Here is a 22,972-nt window from a genome sequence, read left to right as displayed (position 1 = left end):
ACTAGGGTTTCCACGTATTGTCGAGCATGCGTCGATCGATGCAAGTGGAAGCATCGGTCGATGCAAGTGGAAACATCGGTCGATGCAAGTGAACCTTGTGTCGACCGATGCATACCTTGTGTCGGTCGATGCTTGTCCCTGTTGGTGTTGGTCGATGCAAGCCTTGTGTCGGTCGATGTAGAGCCTGGTTTGTTTGTTGATTGTTGCTTGATGGTTAGAGTATCTATATTGCTTGTGTGTATAGCCCAGTAGATGGGAGGATTGCCTTACTGAGTGTTTATAAAATACTCATGCATTGCAATTTGTGTTTGTGATGCAGGTAAAGGCAAAGTGTGATCGTGGAATCAAGGCAATGAAGAGGAGGATGTTCTAGGGACTCAATTGGATGTTGTCTGGCATTGCTAGGTTGCTAGAGTTGGGTCTTTAGAACTTGCTATGTTGCTGGTTCCATGTTTCCTGTTGTTTGATATTGGAGTATTGTTATATTTGATTATTGGTTATTAATTATTGGATTATTGTTTTGTATTGGTATCTGTTATTTCCGCTGTTAGTTGTGCTTGTGGATAGGTGGCTAGTGGATATGGGACGACTAGTTGTAGTTTATTATTATTATTCATTATTTTTTAAAAAAACGGGTCAGGTCGTTTCATCTGCAAATCATCTTGTATCAATTATTAAAAACGGAGATATGTGTTATGCACCCAGAATTTGTTTTGACTTTATTCATCATTTGTTTTGACTTCTTCGGAAGAAGTAAGACTTGATATTGGGTTTTCTTTACTTTATGTAATGATCTAGTGATATCTAATTTGGTTTCTTTATCTAACTAAAAATAGATATGTGTTCTTCCCATTTCTGTTCTAATCACATATTCTTCACTTGTTTGCTCAATGTTGTTCCTTCTTCCCATTTGAATCTGAACTGTGTTCTGCACCCAGAATTTGTTTTAGCTTCATGATTTATTTGAAATTCTATGTGTTTTTGTCTTGTATTGTTGAGTAAAGCATGATTGGGTTCTATTTTAGTTTAGCTTCATGTCTTGTATTGTTTTAGTTTGATCATTTGATTGGGTTCTGTATTAGTTTAGCTTCATGTTTCATGTGTGATCGATGGGTTTTGTTTTTGTGATCGATGGATTTTGTTTGTGTGATCAATGGTGGTCTTGTTTGTGTGATCGATGGTGGTCTTTGATGTGTGATCGATAGTGGTCTTGTTTGTGTGAGCATTTGTTTTGTGTGATCAATGGTGACATGGTGTTTTCTTTCACTAACTTTTTTTTTTTTTTTTTTACAATTAGCAGATGGATTCATCATCTCCACATCAACATGATCGAGATAATGATGCAGATGGATTTGAGTTTGATGACCAAGGAAAAGGGTTTCAGACTCCAGAAGCAAATCAATGGGGAAAAAGAAAACAAAATCATAAAGATGGAGATGAACAACCAAAAACTCTGAGGCAAATCACTCCAAGGTCAGGTGTATGGGTTCATTTCACAAGGCTACCAAATAACCGCAATATATGTACATGCCACTATTGCAAGAGAGAATACAAGTGTCCATCAAAGTCAGGGACTAAAAATTTGTGGAATCATCTTGAAGTCTGTAAAGAACACAAGGCGTGGCTAGAAGGAAAAGATCCAAAGTTGAGTCAACATGTCATTAATAAGGATGGAAATCTGCAAAATGCTAAAGTTCCAGAGAGTGTTTTCAGAGAAGCATCCAATGAGATGCTTGTGATAGGGGAGTTGCCATTATCTTTAATTGAAAGTATGGCTTGGAGACACTTCTGTAGCAAGGTATAATATTTTTTTTTTTCTTTCCTTTTTTTTTTCTTCTGGATTTTATTGTAATGATACTAATATGTTTTTATATGTTATGGATGCAGATGAATCTATATAAACCACACTCCAGAAGGACTGCCACAAGGGACATTGTTGAGATGTTTATTCAGAGAAAATCGACAATGAGAAAGTGGTTCGTTGCTAACAAACAAAGAGTCTCACTCACAACAGATATATGGGTTAGTGATGTCATAGGTAATGTCATGTATCCTTCTTTTTACTCACAAATGGCTCGTTTTTGAGTTCACTTATCTATTCTAATCTTATCTTAAAATTGATTGCTACTCACAGGTGCAAGTTATATGGTCATAACAGCACATTATATTTATCAGTATTGGCGACTAAAGAAGCTTATAATAGGATTCAAGTATGTGACATACCAAAAAGGGAAGACAATTGCAACTACTCTTCTTGATTGTTTAGCTGATTGGGGTATAGAGAAGGTCTTCTCTATTACAGTGGACAATGCAACGGCAAATACAAATGCTTTGAGTAAGTTTGAGACTGCTTTCTCTCTCGTTACTAATGAGTCTTTAGTTATTAAAGAAGAGTTTATGCATGTGAGATGTGCTGGTCATATCATTAATTTGATAGTGAGAGACGGGTTGACTGAAGTTTCTGAGAATGTACTTGCAATCAGGAATGCTATCTCTTATTTTAGATCCCACACAAATAGGCAAAACACATTTGACCAGAAGATAGATTCTGTTAGGATGACAAGGGGTAGTTTGCCTTTGGATGTTAAGACGAGGTGGAATTCGACTTATTTGATGTTGTAGAGGGCAATTAAGTACAAGGTAGCATTTGATAAGATGGAGACAGAAGACAAGCTATACAATGATCATTTCTTGGAGATTGATAATGGAAAAAAGAGAGTTGGACCTCCTACCTTCAATGATTGGCGTGCGGTTGAAAGGTTAGACAAGTTTTTAGAGATTTTTTACAACTCAACATTGATTGTCTCGGCTTCTACTAGACTGAATTCTCATAAGTGTTATGGAGAGATTGTCAACATATCAACCAATCTTGACCTGTTGTGTTCTAGTTATGATTCTGAGTTGAAGATAAAGGCTGAGGAAATGTATAAGAAGTTTGATAAGTACTGGGATGGGCTTAGTAATATCAATCTGATGTTGAGAATAGCAATAGTATTTGATCCTAGTAAGAAGTTGCATTTTGCTAAGATTTGTTTTGCCGAGTTGTATGGTGAAGAGACTCCAACATATAAAGAGATGTATGACAAGGTTTACAATCTTCTGGTTGATATGTTCAAGGAGTATAGTGACCGGTATGCTAAATCTCAGCCTTCTCAGCCTTCTCAGTCATCTCAGTCTCAGCCTTTTCAGTCATCTCAGCCAGATGTGAGTGAAGCAGATAGTGTTCCTCGTCTTTTCACAATTGATAAAAGGTACAAAGCAGCGTTAAATGATATTGGAGTTCAAGTAACAAAAGATGAGTTGACTACATACCTGAAAGAGGCTGTTGAGAATCCAGATGTGATGATGGGGACTGAGTATGATGTTCTATCTTGGTGGAAATTCAATTGTGGTAAGTACCCTATTCTATCAAAAATGGCTCGTGATGTCTTTGTTATGCAAGTGTCATCTGTATCATCTAAAAGTGCTTTTAGCACAAGTGGTAGGATAATAGAACCATGTAGAAGTTGCCTAACTCCCTATATGGTTGAGGTTTTGATGTGTACTGCGCAGTGGATGAAACAAGACATTGCAATTGAATCAAGAGTTCTTACCAATGCTCAAATTCTGGCAGAAGTAGAATATGAAGATCGACTTGAAAAAGGTTTGTATATCACTAGATCTTGTTATTTTTTTGTTTTTGCCTCTCTTATAGTTTATGTTAGCTCATCCAATTCTTTTGTTTTCAGAGTTCTGCATTGAAGATTAAGGTCTCCACTACTTGAAGCTACAAGGTGTTTTGTTGTTTTGTTGTTTTGGTTTTACAATCGGTGACAATTCTACAAGAACTATCGCCTATCGGCTAGTACTTGGTTTTTAATTTTGGTTTACTTTGTTGTCTCTCTCGTTTAGTACTTGGATTTGTTTTTTTAACAATCTTGTTATGTGGTTGTTTGAACGAGATTATTGTTTGAATTTTGAACATTGGTCTCTTTCTGTTTATGGTTATTGATCGGTTTATTGAATGAAATTGAGTTTGGTTTACTTAATTTCGGATTCAGATCGGATATCCGATCCGAACCGAACCAGATGGGTGTTTATCCGAAATCCAACCTGAATATTAGAAATACCCGAATGGGTCTAGGACCCCTTAATCCAAAATACCCAAAAATCCGAAATACCCGACCCAAACCCAATCGGGTCACCCGAATGCCCAGGGCTAGTATCACCAGTCAATAGTCACTATAACATTACAATATTCACACATACATGGCACATCACTGTTTCTTAGATCAACTAGGACATAAAATAAAACATTGGGTCGAACTCTTCTTTGGTGTCAAGGTAATAGCTATGAAATTTCTATATATTATAAATTTTATTCTAAATAAGCTATAATAAATTGCCCCATTTGCTGCATTGTAATTCTGCCACTTCTTTACATATTTTAAAAAATAATTTATATATTAATTAATTATTAAATAAAAAGTATTCAAATCTTTAATTTCATTTTCTTTAATTTAACCAAGTATGATTCCTTCTAAAATGTTTTAAGTTGCATTTTTTCTAAGTATTAAAAGTCATTGATCAAGTCATAGCATATCAAATTTTAGTTTTGCTCTCACCCTATTGGTGTGAAAATATTTTATTTAATATTATTTATCAATATTAAATATTAAAGTTTCACTGATAATTTTATTTTTACTATATAAGTAGCCTACATTGATCTCTCTGATATTTTTTTCTATAAAAATTATTTATCAATATTAAATATGAAATTTTCACTGCTAATTTTATTTTAACTATATAAGTAGCCTTAATTGATCTCTCTCATATATTTTTTTTCTATAAAACACCAGTAAATCACTAACAACAAGATTAAATCAAGTAAAATCCACAACTTAAAATTTTAAATTATGATTTAATTTGTGAATTTAAATATTTAAGAATATGTAATTAAAAATTATGACAGCATTAAAGCATTTATTATTTGAAATATTATACAAGGAATCTAGGTGGTATATGAATGAGATTTGAATACATTTTATATTTAATCAATAAATGATATATAAAGTGAGTTTTAATAGCAAATAAATTGTTTAAAAAGAATTTTTTTTTTAGCCAACAAATCTTTCTAAGAATTTTCTTTTACAAAAAGAACATAATTATCTTTTTTGGTCAAGAAAGAACATAATTATATGTATTAACAACACAATATATGTATAACCTATACGATCAACTCACTATTTTTTGAATAGAAGTTTCTTTGTTATTATAAGACCAGAATGAGAAAACTGTTTTATTTTTTTGGGCATAAACGATGAGGAAATTTAAGTCTCATTTTTTTCATTCTTTTACTGATCAATATTATTTAAGAATACATTACTCCATATAGAATACAAAGCTTGAAGGGAATAACAACCAAATTAAGTAGTTGTTGATTTAATTATTTTCTTCCATTTTGCATATGTATTTGCTCAAATTATTTAAATAAATCATATACAATGGCATCAAAGTGATGAGAGAAAAATACAAATTCCAAGAAAACAAACCAATACAAATTAAGGCTAATCATTTTGGCTTCTACAGGTAATCATTAAAAGAACAAAAATACAATGAGAAAATTATATGTATTAACATAAGTATAACCTATACGATCAACTCACTAGTTTTTGTATAGAAGTTTCTTTGTTATTATAAGACCAAAATGAGAAAACTGTTTTATTTTTTTTGGGCAGAAAATATGAGAAAAACTTAAGTTTCATTTTTTCATTCTTTTACTAATAATTATTACTTAAGAATAAATTACTCCATATACAATGCAAAGCTTGAAGGGAATAACAAACGAATTAAGTAGTTGCTGATTTATTTATTTTCTTCCATTTTGCTTATGTATTTGCTCAAATTATTTAAATAAATCATATACATTGGCTATCAAAATGATGAGAAAAAATGCAAATTCCAAGAAAACAAACCAATACAAATATAAGGAAGAATCATTATGGTTTCTACTGGTAACAATTAAAAGAACAAAAGAAAAATGAATAAAAAGAACAATGCGGAATGGAATAAACAATTTTTAAAAAAAATAAAAGGAAAAGATGAAGAGAATGAACAAAATAAAAATTGGTGACCAAACAATAACCATATATTTGAAATATATTAATTATTAAATAAATTAATCAATAAAAATACTAATTCCAATGTATATAAAATGAATTTTACATTTGGTTTTAAAATAAAATTTGTGAATAAAATTTTGTATATGGCATGTTAAATATTAACCTACAGTAAAACTTTAGAAGTAATTTAAAATATTTTTTAATTTTTATTTACAACATAAAACATTTTTTAAATCTATTTTACTATTCATATAATATTCAAATAAAGGCTTCAGATTAATTTAACATGAAATGTGTATCAAAAATATTTTTCTACCAATATACTATAAAAATATGAAGATTATTGTATTATAAAATTCAAATCTTATTAATAAATGATAAATATAATTTTATCTATATATACATTTTTGGAGGCATTTAGCAAATAAATCCTAAAGTTGGAATCTATTTACAAGCATGCCATTAACATTAATTATTAATTTGTTTTTCATTTAATTATTTAATATTAAATTTCTATTTTGGAAAACAAGATTTCTCATTCTAATAAAATTTCCAAAAAAATAGGAACCCCCGTTTAACATTAAATATTAAGTTTATGATTAATTTAATTAATATTAAGTTTCCAATTTTACAAAACAATAGGAATTAATTCTATAAACACACACAATATTTTCCTTCTATAAATCACTACTTATTTAATTGTATGTTATAGTTCCTATAATATAAAACAATAAACCTCAAACAAAATACTTTTTACACTAACTAATATTTATCTATATTTGTAAGATTGTACATTTAAAAAAATACAAATTAAATATTAGTTATATATATAGTTAATCTACAAAACAAATAACATTTTATTTTTATTAATCCGCGGTGTACCGCAGGTGAATATCTAGTTTATTTTAAAATGGAAAACAAATTTTAATATTTGTTCCTTTTTTTGTTTCATTTGTTCCCCATCAATTTAGGGGAGGGACATTTTTGTTCTATTTTTTTTTTTAAGATAAATATAGAGTAATGATTTGGATATAATATTACTTGTAAATGTAAAAGTTTTGAAGAATGAAGAAGAATATCACATTCATTCTCATTTTTTCCTAAATGATGGTTACCAATTAAAGCCTTTATATACAACATAGCAAGTAATCAAATTCTATAAAAAAAATTATGTGCGTCTTGATGAAACTAAACGACCTATAACGTTTTAAATCACAAAATGAAATTATAAAATCAGTGATGAAACTAAACAACATATACATTTTGATTCAGACGGACTATGATGGATGACAACTTTGAACTTTCACCACTCATTTTTCTCTGGATCTTTTTTTTTTTCTTCTAAATTTGCGTATTATTTAGCATGACCAAGTGTCTTATCTACGAAAGGTTTGACCATAATTCTTTTCTACGATTATATTAATAAACACACCGAATTTAACATCCAGAACAACAACAATTATGTATTAAAGAACCAAAAGAACTACTAATTCAAGGAAATGTGCTTATTACCTTAAAAAGATAAAACATACATACATGATACGTTTATTTATTTACTCAAGACGAACTTGGTACCATTGAACAGAACCTACTTCTCCATGAATTTCAAGTTCACATACAGCTTTAACCAAGAAATCGACCGCATCATCAAGGTCATCGAACCTAGCCAGGTCTGGTGGCAAAAACTCCACCGGCCAATTCTCGAGCCACCCTCTGAGCTTAGCCTTGAGTTCGTCTTCCGACACAAACTGCTCATCTTGTCCTGCCTCTAATAGTACGTACGTCTCCGAGTTCGAATGCACCCTTCTTCTCCTTGTTGCACAAACCTAAATTATTAATTAAATTCGTTTGATTCAATGTAAGATGAATATAATGAAATCGCAATTTAGAAAATTTTGTTGGTTAAATTTCGCGTACAAATGAAAATTTTCCATGGCCACCAATCAAAACGTAAATTTTTTTTCTTTTTTTTTGTTTTGGGAATTTTCAGTTAATTTACTTATTTACAAAACTGTAACTATTAACCAACACTTACTGTCGAATGGTTTTTCCTCCTTCTTGTAGACAATACTGGAAAACCTATAGGATTATGAAACATGTTTATTGAGTTTGAGAGAAGAGAATCTGTTACATGAAATTGTTCTATTGAAACCCATCGGTCTTGTCGACCTGAAAGCAAAGATAAAAATTTGAATAATTAAGATCGATCGGTTAAGTAATTCTTGATTTGCAGTAGTAGAGCCGGTGAATACGAGGGGAGAAAGTGTAAGAAAAATAAGTTAGCTTACAACTAAAGAGCTTGTCTCCAATGTTGAAAAGCTGCTTCTGCAGCGAACACTTCATCTGCAGAAAGCTTGTGTAGGAGCAGTATAAGCTTCTTCTGGTTGTAGATAAGATGATATATTACGAGGAGCATACACCAACTATTTTTTTTGTTTTCCCAATTTACGAAAGTAACTCATATGTCTTTAATGGGCCATTGAATATCTAAACAGAGCTAGGTTTAGTTGGCCCAAATAGTCTCTTGTTTTGTTTTTGACCTACAACATTCTGGTATGTACACTTTATGTAGTTCATTTAGCTTAAGCTATAAGCCTATATCGTTACCGTTCACTACCGTGGGTAGATTTTCGGTCTCGGATTCTTCTTCAACATCACTTAGTCCTTTTAAGTCTTTGATAGTGACCACATTGTCATCCATTGATCCGTGACTAACCGTGATCTCATATGTGCCAACAAATTATCTAGTTTTTGTTTCAAAGCTTTTATGAAATTTAGTTTGATCTATTTTATTTATCCTTGTTTGACATTAAGAAATGCCTTTTTCCTGTTTTGTATTAAATTTTGGGATCTTTGAATCCTTTGCAATCTTTATACTTGTGTTTCTTTGATAAAATGAAAACAAGGGTTTGTCCAAAAAAGAAGAAGCTATAAGCCTATATAAGTATGAATAAAATTAATTACTAACTCGATCAGCTTTGTAGAAGTATATGTTAGGATTAAATTCAGTTTTTATCAATATTGTATTCTTGTTCCGAATAATTTATTAAAACTCCAAAAACAATTTTTGTTTTCAGTTATTGATTTAGTGTTGGTTGCAAACTCGCAATACGTGTTTTTAGCTTATGTTTTAAGAGTACCTCCAATGAAAATCTCTTATAAAATATTTAGAAATTAAATAAATAAAATATATTAGAAATGTTATAAAAAGGATCAGATACGTCTCTTAATTGAAGGATTTGAGAGACCGTATCTCAAATTTATTAGCCACTTGATTAGTGAAATCTATTTTTTTATAATTTAGAAATCAAATAAATAATTTATTTATTATATATTGATTAAATTATAAGAAATAATTTATTTATTATATATTTGTTAAATTATTTATTATATATTGATAAATAATTAAATTACACGGTGGTATCTATCGTTGCTCATGCTCTAAACTTATATGTTAATGTTTTTTTGCCAATTTTAAATTTTTATTGTTGCTATATAAATATATTAGTATTTGGGATTGGCATGCAAGTCATACACGTGCTTGTACAAACTTAGATTTGATGTAGCGAGCCCAATAATTTGAACCTGATTACAAATATTTTTTAGTATCACACATTTTTTTGGCGCCTTAATTATCTCGTCCATAGTTACCGACAACATGAAAATGAAAAGTTAAAAAGTCCCTTCGACCCTTACTGCTCAATTTTGTTATTTGTTGATATGTGTGGACTAAACAATTAAGACACAAAGACAAAATTGTCCTATATACTTATTAGGCATACCAATTTTTTTTCTATTTTGAAATCGAAGAGAGGCAAATGAAAGTCTTATCATGTGATTTAATTTCCCAAAAATTTACAACTATGGAACAGTAAAACTACCAAGAATGCAAATGAAATTAATTCAAAACTTTAAAAGTGATTAGTTTTTTTTGTTGTTTTTAATTTCTTTCGAGAAAATTTACCTTTTAATTTTTATTTATCTATATATATATATAACTAGATGAGGACCCGCTCGATGTGCGGCTATAAATTTTTGTAAAATTAAATTAAATTTAACAAAAATATATTAAAATTTGTTGTACGTTATTTATAATACACTGATTTTTATATATTTACAAATCTTTTATGTATGTTACCATTAAAATTGTATTTTTTACACCTAAATATACTCTATACTACAAATATATTCTTTACCACCACCTAGAAAATATTTATATGAACACATTAAGCCAACTATTTTACTTTCACTTATGCACAGTTTTTTAATTACTAAAATTGTTGATTCAAAAAATATTTTGAATAAAAAGTATATTACATAGTATACTAATCAATGATGTATCATCACAATAATGTATTATCACTATAGAGAAAACCTCGGCTTCGCCCTCCTCCTTTATGGAGAGAACCTTGCATCCAACCTTCTCCACCATAGAGAGAGCCTTGCTCCGTCTTCCTCCTTTGGGGAGATAACCTTGCGTCCAACCTCCTCCATCTTCCTCCATTGGGGAGATAACCTTGTGTCCAACCTTCTTCACCATAGAGAGAACATCGGTTCTGCCCTCCTCCTGTGTGGAGAGAACATGTTCACGTCTTTCTACTATCTCAAAATGGCTTGCTCGAACAACCAATGAAAGTAAAAACCTTTTTCTAACGTCACAAAATCTTTCGATAATAACTAATATTAAATTTTCTAATGTATTCGTGGAAGTGTCTTTGACACACCATAATGTAGCCTCTGTCTCTGTAACGCCCCAACCGTCACCTTGCTTAGTGAGCCCATATCCACTCTCAATGCATGGGCCCACCTTCCTAAGTAGGCCCTATATCTATTCTCGTCTCGTGGACCCACTCATATTCGATAACTAGTTTGTTACGTGTGGAAGGTTTTAAAAACTTGTTTACTGACCCTACAAATCAACAAATGATATTTTCATGTGTTTTGTCCCCACTCGCACAGTCCCGACAATCACTTCCAGGAAGGGAAGGTCACCCATCATGAAGTTCTCTCAGGACTATGAATGAAAAGATAAGTGCATTTTGGTGATATAGGTCGTCAAATTATTTCTTTTAAACATTTTTGCAAACCAGGGTGTCACAATCTTCGAGCTCCTATGGATTTATCAATAACGATTTATGTTTTTCCAATCTATCTATTTATATTTGTTGTAAGCTTGTGTTTGATTAGCCTATTTTATCCATCCATTAGGTTGATGAGCTTCTACTCGTTATCTCCCTTTGGGATTGAATGAAAAATGGTAATAATTATGTTTGCAAAAAAAAAGGGTTTACGACTAACCAATTCAAAGTTGAAAAATTAGAAGAAAATTAATTTGACATTATAAAAAAATAATTGAAAATTATAAGCATCGTAATATATGAATCCCAAATATTCAAAGATGAAAATATATATTAAAGAAAACAATCTAAAAATACTATAATAAATTTTAAAATATAGTATTAGGAAAAGAAGACGCATATATTAATCTTTTTTTTGGGTCAGCACAATCTTACATGTTCCCAACTGAAAAAGGAGAAAGTACGAGAAAATTTTGGTTTTTTTTAAATAGAAAAATTTACCTTCCCATTAAAAAAAAATTCCCAATTAAACAAAGTTGAAAGCAGTATTTTTGAACAAATTATTTTGTTAGATGAAAAATATGAGACGATCTATGTTTATATAGAAGCGAGTATTTACAAAATTTAGAATTAATAATTAATTGTATATTTTCCTTACTCCTTTTTCTATTTTTTTGTAGAATTAATAACTTAAAATTAAAAATAAGTAAATAATATTATATTTTCAAATTTTATAATATATATAATCTCCTTATAATTATTTTAAAAAACCTTTGTAATTTTTTATAATTTTTGATAATTATCTTTTTACATTATTAATATTTTTTAAAATAAAATATTTTGTTTTTGTTGTAATCAAATTCTTTCTATTAAATATTAATTTTTGCACATGTTAAAATTTGAGATTATAACTTGACACATGTCAAAATTTTATTAATGGCTAATTTTCAAAACCTAACTTTATATAATAAGATATTATATCTATACATAACTATTTTCATATGAAAATAAACCTGTGCATTACTTAAAAAATTTGTAATATTAAAGAGTTCCCAATTACAATAAACTTAACTCTTTTTAAGAGAACAAAAAAAAAGAGTTGTAAGATTAAAATAGCAGAAACACTTTCTGATGCAATATTATAACTAATAAGTAATAACAGCTCCGAGTTAGGCTCCCAGCCTTTAAATATGTCCAAATCTTTAACAAACATTTTTTAGTTATAACTTAGAACTTATAACTGAAGTCCAAATTGTTTTTCTTAGTAATTAACTTTGTAATGGAGATTAGTTAGTCAGTTTAATTACGTTTGTTATCCAACGAAAAAATAGACATTATTAATGAGGACACAGCTTTGCTTTAATTTTCCACACGTAACTTTTTACAAAGAATTAAAGAAATTGTTCTTTTCAGCATTTTGGTTCTTGAAGAACTCTCAGCTTCAGCTTGATCAAAGGTGATGAGAGTTCTTTCTTTGGTTACAAGATCTAAACACATACATTGATATCTAATATTTTTATTTTTATTTTGTAGACAGATACAAAAATGGACCGGGAAACAAAATCAGGATATGAACCGGACCGGATTCCACCTTCGGTTTTCGCATCTACGATAACTCCTAAACAAGATTGGAGTGTACAATCGAATGAATCTTTGTTCAGTATTCACATGGGAGACCAAAGTTTCTCCACAATGTATAAATCTGGAGAACTCACCAATTTCGAATATTCTGCTTCCTATATCAACAACAACAACAACAACTACAACAACACCAACATCGATCACAAAATCACTTCCACAGACGCTCGACCAGGAGAAACCATACCAAAAACCGTTCCTAAACAAGATGAACCTCAACAAATTTCTCCGGCCAAATCTTATCGGCCCGACACCAGTAATAACAGCGGAGCTTCATTCGCATTTCCCACGTAAGTTGTTGTTCAATCCTCCATACCGGTTTACTTAGTCAGAACCATGACTTGTTGGACCGAAAACTCGGTTTTGAATGAGTTTTGCTTATAATGAGCTCTGTTGGTTTTAGTTTTTTAAACCTGTTCTCTCTCTTTCTGTAGATTACCAGAGTACCAACAAGACCGTAAGAAATCACTAAACGTGAAAAGTGAAAGTGGTAAAACAGATATATCAAGACCCGACTCGAAGCCTGGTTTGTACCCGGATGATTCGAAACGAAATGGTGGTGGTTGGCTTTCTTGTTTTTTCTGTTTCCCTGTGAAAAATTGAGATTATATCTATTTTGTAAAGTCAATTATTTAGGTCGTACCTGTCCAAGATACGCGTGACATTAGACAAGGTACTGATTGTATCCTGTGTAACAATTTGTTACTAACAAAATTCAGATACTATATACGTAATTTTAATATGCCAACTGAAGGAAAAAGAAAATGGTATTCTGTAAACTATTCTTTATAAATCCTTTAGCTAATATATTCTTCATTAATTTGGTCGTACCCAAAAACAGTATAATAATTATAAATTAACATTTGGTCGTGCAACATAGATTCTCCCTATGACACTTTTGGTCGTGTGTTACAGAATAATACAAATCCGATTTTATCTAATAGGTCATTTAAGTAATCGTGGGACTCTCTCTCTCCTAACGTTATGGCTTTTATGTTCTTTCACATCTACTCATCAACATTTGGCCCAATCGTCCTAATGGGATTCCAACTACCAGTCTTTATTTCTGTAAAATGCTCTCAGCTTGTAACTAAAAGTCCATTAAACATTTATTTTCACTGCATTCCATGTGTACACATCCATAAAAAAAATGTCGAGAGAGCATTAACATAAACCTTCTGTTTGAAAAAAAACGAGGGTTTCTCAATCTCTCATCCCTATTGCCATAATTGCTCTGCTCATCTCCTTTGCCAATGCTTATGATTAACTTGTGACTCTCAAAGGCTAGGGTGAGCCTATTTTGCATTAGAACACCCACAATGGCGATATCTGAAGCATCAATGTGTAACTCGAAGGATAGCGTAAAATCAGGCAAGGCAAGGATGAGTTCCTGGCTTAACGCGATTTCCAACTCCTTAAATGCGCCTTAGCAATTTTCGGACCACTGCCATGGCTTCCCCTTCTTTTGTAAGTCTGTTAGCGGTGCCACCTTCTTTGAGTATCCCTCAATGAACCGTCGATAGTAGTTTACAAGACGAAGAAATGATCGTACCTCCAGAACCTTTGTAGGAGCTTCCCACTCGGTAATGGCTCTTACTTTAGCATCGTCCATCTTGAGCCTCCCATGTGAGATGATATTTCCTAGGAATTGTACTTCTTCAGTAGCAAATGTGCACTTCTCCCTCTTCACAAAGAGCTCATTCTCGCGAAGTACCCAAAAAACCGTTCGTAAGTGCTCGACATGCTCCTCCATCGAGTTACTAAAGATGACAATGTCATTTAAGTATACCACCTCAAATCGGTCCAAGTATGGCTGGAGGATCTGGTTCATGAGAGTGCAAAGTGTCGCTGATGCATTTGTGAGGCCAAATGGCATCACTAGCCACTAGCCACTCGAATGACCCATACCGAGTAATGCACGCGGTTTTTGGATCATCTCCCTCCACAATCCAAACTTGGTAGTACCGCTTCTGTAAATCCATCTTCATCACCTTCGCCCCTCCGAGCCTATTGAAAAAATCAGCAATCAATGAGAGAGGATTGTCACCTTGTTACATACCCGGTAGTCAACACACATCCGAAGAGACCCATCATGTTTCTTATGGAATAACACCAACGCACCATAGGGAGCTTTCGACGGTCGTAACTTCCATGTCGCCAATACCTTATTGAGTTGTTTCCTCAATATCTCAAGTTCATACGGAGCCATCCGGTAAGGTGCCATCGATGGTGGTTTTGTTCCAGGTTCCAACTCGATCAGGTGGTCACCTCCCCTTCTTGGTGGTAGCATAGATGGCAGTTTTTGGGTATCACATCACAAGACTCCTTGAGAACCGCATCAATGGCCGGTGGGATAGTCTCTACCTTCTCTAATATTTCCTTTACCTTCAGCACCACCAAGAACATTGGTTCGCACTTCTTTACACCCTTGGTGAACTTATTACCGATAGTTGTTCCACACTTTCGGACTTCTCTTTGATGGTTGGAATCATGCGTGAACCTTTCTCCATGATGCAAAAAAAGCTAAGTGTGGGCATCAGTATTACCATATATGACAACCCGTCCTGTGGACCCCATTAGCCCCCCACTAGCTTGCCCCCATAGGCCCCAAGTTGGCCCTGCAGGGCATCGATCCTAACTCCTCACTGTAGAATGGAACTAATCATCCAAATCCACCATTAGGTTATTGGTGCGCTAGGCGTTCCTCGAACCCTGGTCCCCACCCCTTAACAACCTTCCCACAGGACAAGCTGTCACCAATTGATCTATAGACTTTTCCCCTACTCTTTTGCTGGGGAAGCATCTCATTTGCTGAGGCAACTCAAACCAGGATCTCTAAAGACCTGGTATAAAATCATTTGCTGCTAGTAATGGGAACTTTAAGACAAGGTATCCAGATGAGGCTGAACAGTTAATTGAAAGGCTTGCTCCAAGCAACAATACGAAGAATGCAGATCTAGAGCAAAAGAGATTGCATGAAGGCTATGATTCAAATCAGTTAGCTAAGGTGAATGCCAACCTGGATACCGTGCACAATCTTCTGGTGGTTAAGAAGTTTGTCCATTTTGCTGCAGAAGTTGAGACATTTGAGCCAGATCCAAAGACTATTGAAGAGGATGTGAACTATGTGTATGGAGCTGGGTATCAGGGACAGAAGTTCGGCAATCAGCAAGGCAACATGCCTTACCGTGTGAACTCTTCAGGCTACACTCCTAAGCCGGATTACCATAAGCATCAACAGAACATCGGTTTCACGAGAACTTATGGTAATTCTTCTTATCATTTTCATCCTCCAAATACTTTTGAGAGTTGGATGGAAGCAATGCTTGAACATATATTGCAAGGTCAAGATAATTTGACAGTGGACTTCAATGGGAAGATAGATAATGTCTACACTGAGGTGATTGGAAGTTTGATGCATTGAATGTTCATGTTAAGAATCTGGAGAGTCAAGTTTCACAGACTGTTGGGTTTGTTAAACGACGAGAGGGTTTTATTAAAGGAAGAACTGATCCAAACCTAAAGCATGCTTGTAATGCAATTGTGGTAAAGGAAGGAGACAACGATGATACTACGGTCGTGGAGCGAGCATCGATCCATGCCACCCCAGTATATCGATCGATGCAATCACCATCCATCAAAGAATGTTTACTTCAGAATGGCATTGTCGATCGACATACCATCAGTGTCGCTCGACACACCTCACAAACAGCTCCAGTTTTTTTTCCAGTTTCACCATCTGACTCATAACAACTTTATAAGCCTAAGGTCCCTTTTCAAAACCTCAGAAGTCCAAGCAGGAGATCGAGGAAGCTAAATGCAAGGCAATGATGGATAAAGTAATGGTTTGATACCATTCTCTTAACAAACCATTTGATACCATTCTCTCCTTCCAGAGGGCTCAAACCATTTGATACAATTCTCTTACTAGATGCAGTAAAACTTTCACCGCCATGATATGCTCAAATTAAACCCTAGAGCTACTCTCTCAAATTAAGAGATCACTGCAGTACTTAGGGGGTCAAATTCCACAAGAACTCAAGTCTACACAATAAATTATTGAGTTTTGTTATTACGCTAAACAGATTAAGTTGAATTAAAAATTAAAAAAATGCAATGCAAAATATTAAATAAAAGTGTTGTAAATTCAGAGGATCAAAAAGCTAGGCCTAGGAAATTTCTCAGGAAATTATGGAATATCAAATCAATCAATTAATTAGGATTCAAACAATTAAAAATCAGATCTAGAACTCTAAACTCTTTTGTTGTAAAATAAATCAGTTCTCACTGCAAATATTATCTAAATTTAAAACCAGAAAATTCAAATCTCTTTGTAAAATTCTAGGTTAAAAATCAGCTTTAAATTCAGGTTTTAGATTTGCTCACAAAATTACTAAATCAAATCTCTTTGCAATAAGTAATTTTGCTTATCAAAAGGTTTTATCAGGAAAATCAATTATATTCTCATATCAATTTTTTTTCCTAGAGTATTAATTCTAGATGGCCAATCAAGGAATAATATGAAGAACAACCTATGATGAGGATCTAGAAAGATAATGAATCCTAAATAAACAGATCTAATAAACCATAAAAACCCTGTGAAAAACCCTGAACCTAACAAGCAAACTACTCAGACATAATCAATGAAGAACAAAACATAATTCTGAATAATAAGCAATTAAAATTAAAAGAGTAAAGTGGGAGTTTATGAATTCTTCTCTCAAAGCAGTCCAAATCTCTCTCTCCCAAAAGCTCTCAAAATCTCACAGGTTGCAGAAAATAAAACTTGCTAGAATAAAACTTCAGGGTTTCTAAAACCCAAAAACAATATATATATATATATATATATATATATATGTCCTAAAACACGTCCAGAGACTAATGATGCAAATATGGAAAACTTTGGGGGCAGATTTGTAAAACTTCCAAAACTTGGGTCTTCTTGCGGTTAACAAGGGTGGTGTCGATCGACACCCTTCACTTCTGATCGGCTCCAAGTTCTCTTCCTTAGCTGAATTGCTCCAAAAATCCCTCTAATTGCTCCATTTTGCTCCTTTCATGCCAAAATCCTATAAAACCTCTAATGACTCTCAAAGAACCTAAAAACAAATCAAAAGACTCAAAAAGCACACTTTTATCATGGTTAAAAACTGTAAAACCCATGATATATCAACTCCCCCCAGACTTAGCATTTGCTTGCCCTCAAGCAAAACAGAAACTTAGACCTGTGAAAGAGGTTTGAAAACATGAAAACTCCTTTTCTTTTTAAAGTAATGCCATGATCATCCAAACCATAATCCATATGCTTAGCAGACAAATCCAAATCGAACCACCATATACTTCTCCGTTGACTTTCATAGCATCCCAAATTCAAACCAAATTTCACTACATCATCCATTAAACCTTCATCGGTGGGTCTCATCAATTTGATCAATGTCAAGAACCTTCTAGACTCATTCCCGTACTATACCATAACAAGCAAGATATAATTTTACAATACGTGGTACTCTTTCTCTCCCACAGACTTGTTCTATTCTTATCTTCCCTTTGAACTTTGCTGGTTTTTTTATCTTCTTCTTCAAAGGTGTAGGCGAATAATCGGGTCATCGGTAATTTACCTACCTCTCGCTTCCAAACTTTGTGTGATCATTTGAATCAAGAGTAGAATAATGAGGTCACAGGTAATTTACCTACCTCTCTAAACTGATCAAAATCATTTCATCTTTTATTCACTCTTTTTTTTTTTTTAAACAAAGCTCTCAGGGACTTTTTTTTTTTTTTTAACTAGAAAAAGGGAGAGGAGTACCATTTTCTTTTAAAAATCTTACTTTTCAGGTATGAACAAGGAGTCAAGCTCTATGAACATCAATCTCCTTGATGAGGTAAAAAGAAAAGTGCAGAAATTACCTCATGCTTTTATGGACTCTGTTGGAAATTTGGATGTCTCTCGTTTACTGATCAGCCATTGGATTTTTCATTAGTCGGATTTGTGGATTCAATCTGCAGCATTAATCAACCAAGGCAGTACACTAAAAAGAAAAATCATAGTTTCCAACCAAATTTTTTGACTCAATAAAAATAAAAACACGGTTTTGACAAACAAAAACTAAGTTAGTAGTTAGTACTATCCTCCCCCAGACTTAAACAACATTGTCCCCAGTGTTATCAAGTAAGAGGAAAGGTAAAGAAAAATAAACAAAATGAAATAGTTTTGAAAGTATGAACCAAAATCGGAATAACTCATCTGATGGTGGTGTCGAGCGACACCAATAATGGTATCAGTCAACACCCTCTGCGTCTGCAGAGTGTTACTTCCATAAATCCCATAGTTAGTTGCTGTTAATTTGTGTCCCTCTCAATCCTTGGATGTTAGCACTGCTAAGAATCACTCAAACACAAGATTAAACGCAACATGATAGATAGAGGTTCATAATTCAACACTAATTCAAACTGACTCAAAGCAAAAATAAAAATGACTCAAAGTGGAAAAGAAAAACGTAAGAGTGGGTTGCTTCCCACTAAGCGCTTGTTTTCAGTCATTAGCTTGACTATGCTGAAGCTCAGACATCGGGTGGAGCCAAAAGTGGCATTGAATGCTGCCGAGAGGAATGTCTCATCATCCAAGGTGGTGTATAAGGTTTAGGTGCATGAGGTCTGTCAAGGATGTGAGGAAAAAGACCAGGGAGGGATTTAGGGACGAGTCTTCTTTTATGTCCTGCAAAATCATCAACAGAAGAAACAAGCGCTCTACGATAATCTCGTAGCTTGGTTAACTACAAAACAGTTTTTGTATCTTTGAAGGTCTTATTGATGATAGGAGGGGGATTAGGTGAAGAAGATGCATACCTTGGCCTTACCTGTGGACTCTATAGTGTGGAGTGGTGACTTTTCTGTCTTAGAACAGCATTCTGACTTGAAGCATAGAGAATGTCCTGCAAGCTCTCAGTTCTGGTCAAGTGTGGGCTCGGTCATGGAGGGGTGTCGACCGACACTGATGGTGTGTCGATCGACATTGAGCCTGATGCTCGTGTAGCAGAAACCTTTTCAACAGAAAAAGTCTGTCCATCAATAGTAGGAGCCCTCCTCAGCTTATCCATCTCAAAGTTCATACTAAAACCTTCCACATTCAGTGCTATGTTTCCCTTTTTCACATCTATGATGGCACTAGCTATTGCCAAGAAAGATCTTCCTAAGATGAGAGGGTCTTTAGGCTCTTTATCATACTTCAGCACCACAAAGTCAGTGGGAATCATGAAGTTTCCAACCTTAATTGGAATATCCTCTAAAACACCTTCAAGGATTCTTCGGGATCTATCAGCTAAGATAAGAGATAATCTAGTTGGCTTGAATTCTGTCATCCCAAGTTTCACAGCAACAGAATGTGGCATCAAGTTGATACTAGAACCAAGATCACATAGTGAGTGAGCAAACTGTTCTGCAGAGATAGAGCAATGAAGTACAAAGCTTCCAGGGTCTGGTAACTTCTCAGCAGTCCTACACTGAAGTATTGCACTCACTTCCTTAGAGACAACCACCTCTTGCTTCTTCTCTTTCTTTTTCTGTGAGAGCTGGTTCAACAGAATCGCACTGACATCCTTAGATAGCAAAGCTCCTTCCTCAGGGCTCAAACAATTTGATACCTTTCTCTTCACATAGCGCTTAAGTGGTGGCGAAAGATTTACTGCATCAATCAAAAGCATCTCAATCACCACCTTGTCCATCATTGCCTAGCATCTAGCATCTTCAATCTCCTGCTTGGACCTTTTTGGCTTAGGAAAAGGGACCTTAGGCTTATACACCCTCTCAACAGCTGATGGAACCTGAGATTTTGTAACTTCCGCATATGTCTGAGATGAGTGTCGACCGACACCCAGTTGGTGTCGATCGACACCATCATCTAGAGTCGACAAATTTGTCGATTTCTCTCCCTTTTCTGTAGAAACAATTTCACCATCATCTTCATCTCTCAGTGATATGGCATTGCAAGCATGCTTGGGGTTTGATTCAGTTCTTCCAAGAAGAAAACCCTCTTGCCTCTTCACAGACCCAGCAGTCTGCGCAATCTGATTCTCGAGCTTCTTAACATGAATATTCAATGCATTAATTCTCCCAATAAGCTCATTGTAGACATTATCAATCTTCCCATTGAATGTCACTGTTAACTGTTCTTGATCCTGAAGAAGCTGCTCAAGCATGGCTTCCATTCTACTCTCCGAAGAAATCTTAGGAGGTGGAGATTGATATGATGAGTTCCCATAGGTTCTTGTATAGTTGTTGTTCTGCTTCTGATAATCTGGGTCAGGAGTGTAACCTGAAGAGTTCCCACTGTAAGGCTTGTTGCTTTGTTGATTACCGAATCTCTGTCCTTGATACCCAGCTCCATACACATAGTTGACATTCTCCTCTGTATTCTCTGGCTCTAGCTCAAATGTCTCAACCTCAGCAGCAAATTGGACCGACTTCTTACCCACTAGAAGATTGTGAACTGAATCCAGCTTGGCATTAACAGAAGCTAGCTGTTTTGCATCATATCCTCCATGCACTCTCTTCCTTTCAGCATCTGCTCTCTTAGTGCTATTGCTGGAGGCTAGATTCTCAATAAAATTCTCAGCTTCATTTGGATATCTTGTCTTGAAGTTCCCATGGCTGGCAGCATGCAAAGCTAACTACTATTCCCAATCAATTCCTCTGAAAAAGATACTCAGCAGTTGCACCCTTGAGAAACCATGGTGTGGACAGTCCCTTTGATAAGCTTTGAATCTCACCCAGGCTGCCTTGAAAGCTTCATCTGGTCTTTGCTTGAAGGAGGACAGCTTCATCATCATAAAAGTAATTAAGGAAAGCCACCTTAATTTGTTGCCAAGATGTCAAAAGATCCAGCTGGCAACTGGTTTAACCATTGAGATGCTTCTCCTGCAAGTGAATATGGGAAGAGCTTGCAGTAGATGTAGTCTTCAGTCACACCATTGGCTTTGATGCTGGTCACCAGATCTTTAAAGTGTTCAATATGATCCAGAGCTTTCTCATTTGGCAGGTTAGAGAAGGGTCTCTGTCCAACTAGCTGGAAGTATGCAAGCTTCAGCTCAAAGTCATTCCTTGGGAATGAAGGTGGAACAATTGTAGAGCGGTTTTCATACATCAAATCAGCTCTGTTGAAGTCTGCAATAGTCCTGATCAAATCTGGGTTTTGATCTTGTCTTCGAACTGGGTTATGGACGTGGTTGGCAGCTCCACGCACGTCTGCTACAGGTGGGTGTCGATCGACACCCTGTTGGCGTTGGTCGACACCATCGGCTTGCCCGTCAACGACAACAGCTTGCTTGTTGACAACAACAGCTTCAGCAATCACATTGCCTTCTGCATCAAGCTTTTGGCCCTACTCATTGCGCAACCCTCAAAGCACCGTCTTCATCACGAATCAAAATGATTGTGTTAACCATCTTCAAGGATTTGGCTGCTTTTCTGTTCTCACGCTCAAGTTTTCCCAACTCTTGGTTTGAAAGCTTCACAGTAGGACCAGTCTTGTTGTCCTTTGTGTTAGGCTTATTAGGTATGTACCTGAAACACCAAAGAGAAGAAAAACAAAAAAGTGTAAGTAGAAAATAAAAAGAAAAATTTAAACAAAATTAAAAACTCAAATCTAATGGTAGATCAAAGAGTCCCCGGCAACGGCGCCAAAATTTGATATGCTCACATTAAACCCTAGAGCTACTCTCTCAAATTAAGAGACCACTGCAGTACTTAGGGGTCGAATTCCACAAGGACTCAAGTCTACACAATAAATTATAGAGTTTTGTTATTACGCTAAACAGATTAAGTTGAATTAAAAATTAAGAAAAGCAATGCAAAATATTAAATAAAAGTGTTGTAAATTCAGAGGATAAAAAAGCTAGGCCTAAGGAATTTCTCAGGAAATTATGGAATATCAAATCAATAAATTAATTAGAATTCAAGCAATTAAAATTCCGATCTAGAACTCTAAACTCTTTTGTAAAATAAATCAGTTCTCATTGCAAATATTATCTAAATTTAAAACCAGAAAATTCAAATCTCTTTGTAAAATTATAGGTTAAAAATAAGCTTTAAATTCAGGTTTTGTTGTAAAACACCTGGAGTGGACTTCCATAACCGGTCCATATACGGTCCCTACACAGC

General features: G+C 34.2%; 2 protein-coding genes and 1 pseudogene across 2 annotated transcripts; 2 read left to right on the top strand and 1 right to left on the bottom strand.

The window, feature by feature from the left end:
- The first annotated feature begins 2,598 nt into the window (after positions 1-2,598).
- LOC147934541 (zinc finger BED domain-containing protein RICESLEEPER 2-like) lies at positions 2,599-3,741 on the top strand (annotated as a pseudogene).
- A 3,750-nt stretch (positions 3,742-7,491) lies between these two features.
- On the bottom strand, positions 7,492-8,662 carry LOC104724276 (protein CHLORORESPIRATORY REDUCTION 7, chloroplastic). Its single transcript, XM_010442737.3, has 3 exons — positions 8,390-8,662; positions 8,137-8,270; positions 7,492-7,927 (listed from the first exon to the last, which is right to left on the bottom strand). The coding sequence occupies exons 1-3, from the start codon at positions 8,442-8,444 to the stop codon at positions 7,655-7,657; spliced, it is 462 nt and encodes a 153-aa protein (XP_010441039.1). The 5' UTR covers positions 8,445-8,662; the 3' UTR covers positions 7,492-7,654.
- Positions 8,663-12,720: 4,058 nt separating this feature from the next.
- LOC104724275 (uncharacterized) lies at positions 12,721-13,420 on the top strand. Its single transcript, XM_010442736.2, has 2 exons — positions 12,721-13,107; positions 13,252-13,420. Exons 1-2 carry the CDS (start codon positions 12,725-12,727, stop codon positions 13,418-13,420), a joined length of 552 nt encoding a protein of 183 aa, XP_010441038.1. The 5' UTR covers positions 12,721-12,724.
- The last annotated feature ends 9,552 nt before the right edge of the window (positions 13,421-22,972 follow it).

The sequence above is a fragment of the Camelina sativa genome, chromosome 11, assembly GCF_030686135.1.
Source record: "Camelina sativa cultivar CO46 ecotype springtype chromosome 11, ASM3068613v1".
Taxonomy (NCBI): domain Eukaryota; kingdom Viridiplantae; phylum Streptophyta; class Magnoliopsida; order Brassicales; family Brassicaceae; genus Camelina; species Camelina sativa.
The sequence above is the reverse complement of the archived record's forward strand: the minus strand, read 5'-3'. Positions and strand labels throughout refer to the sequence as shown.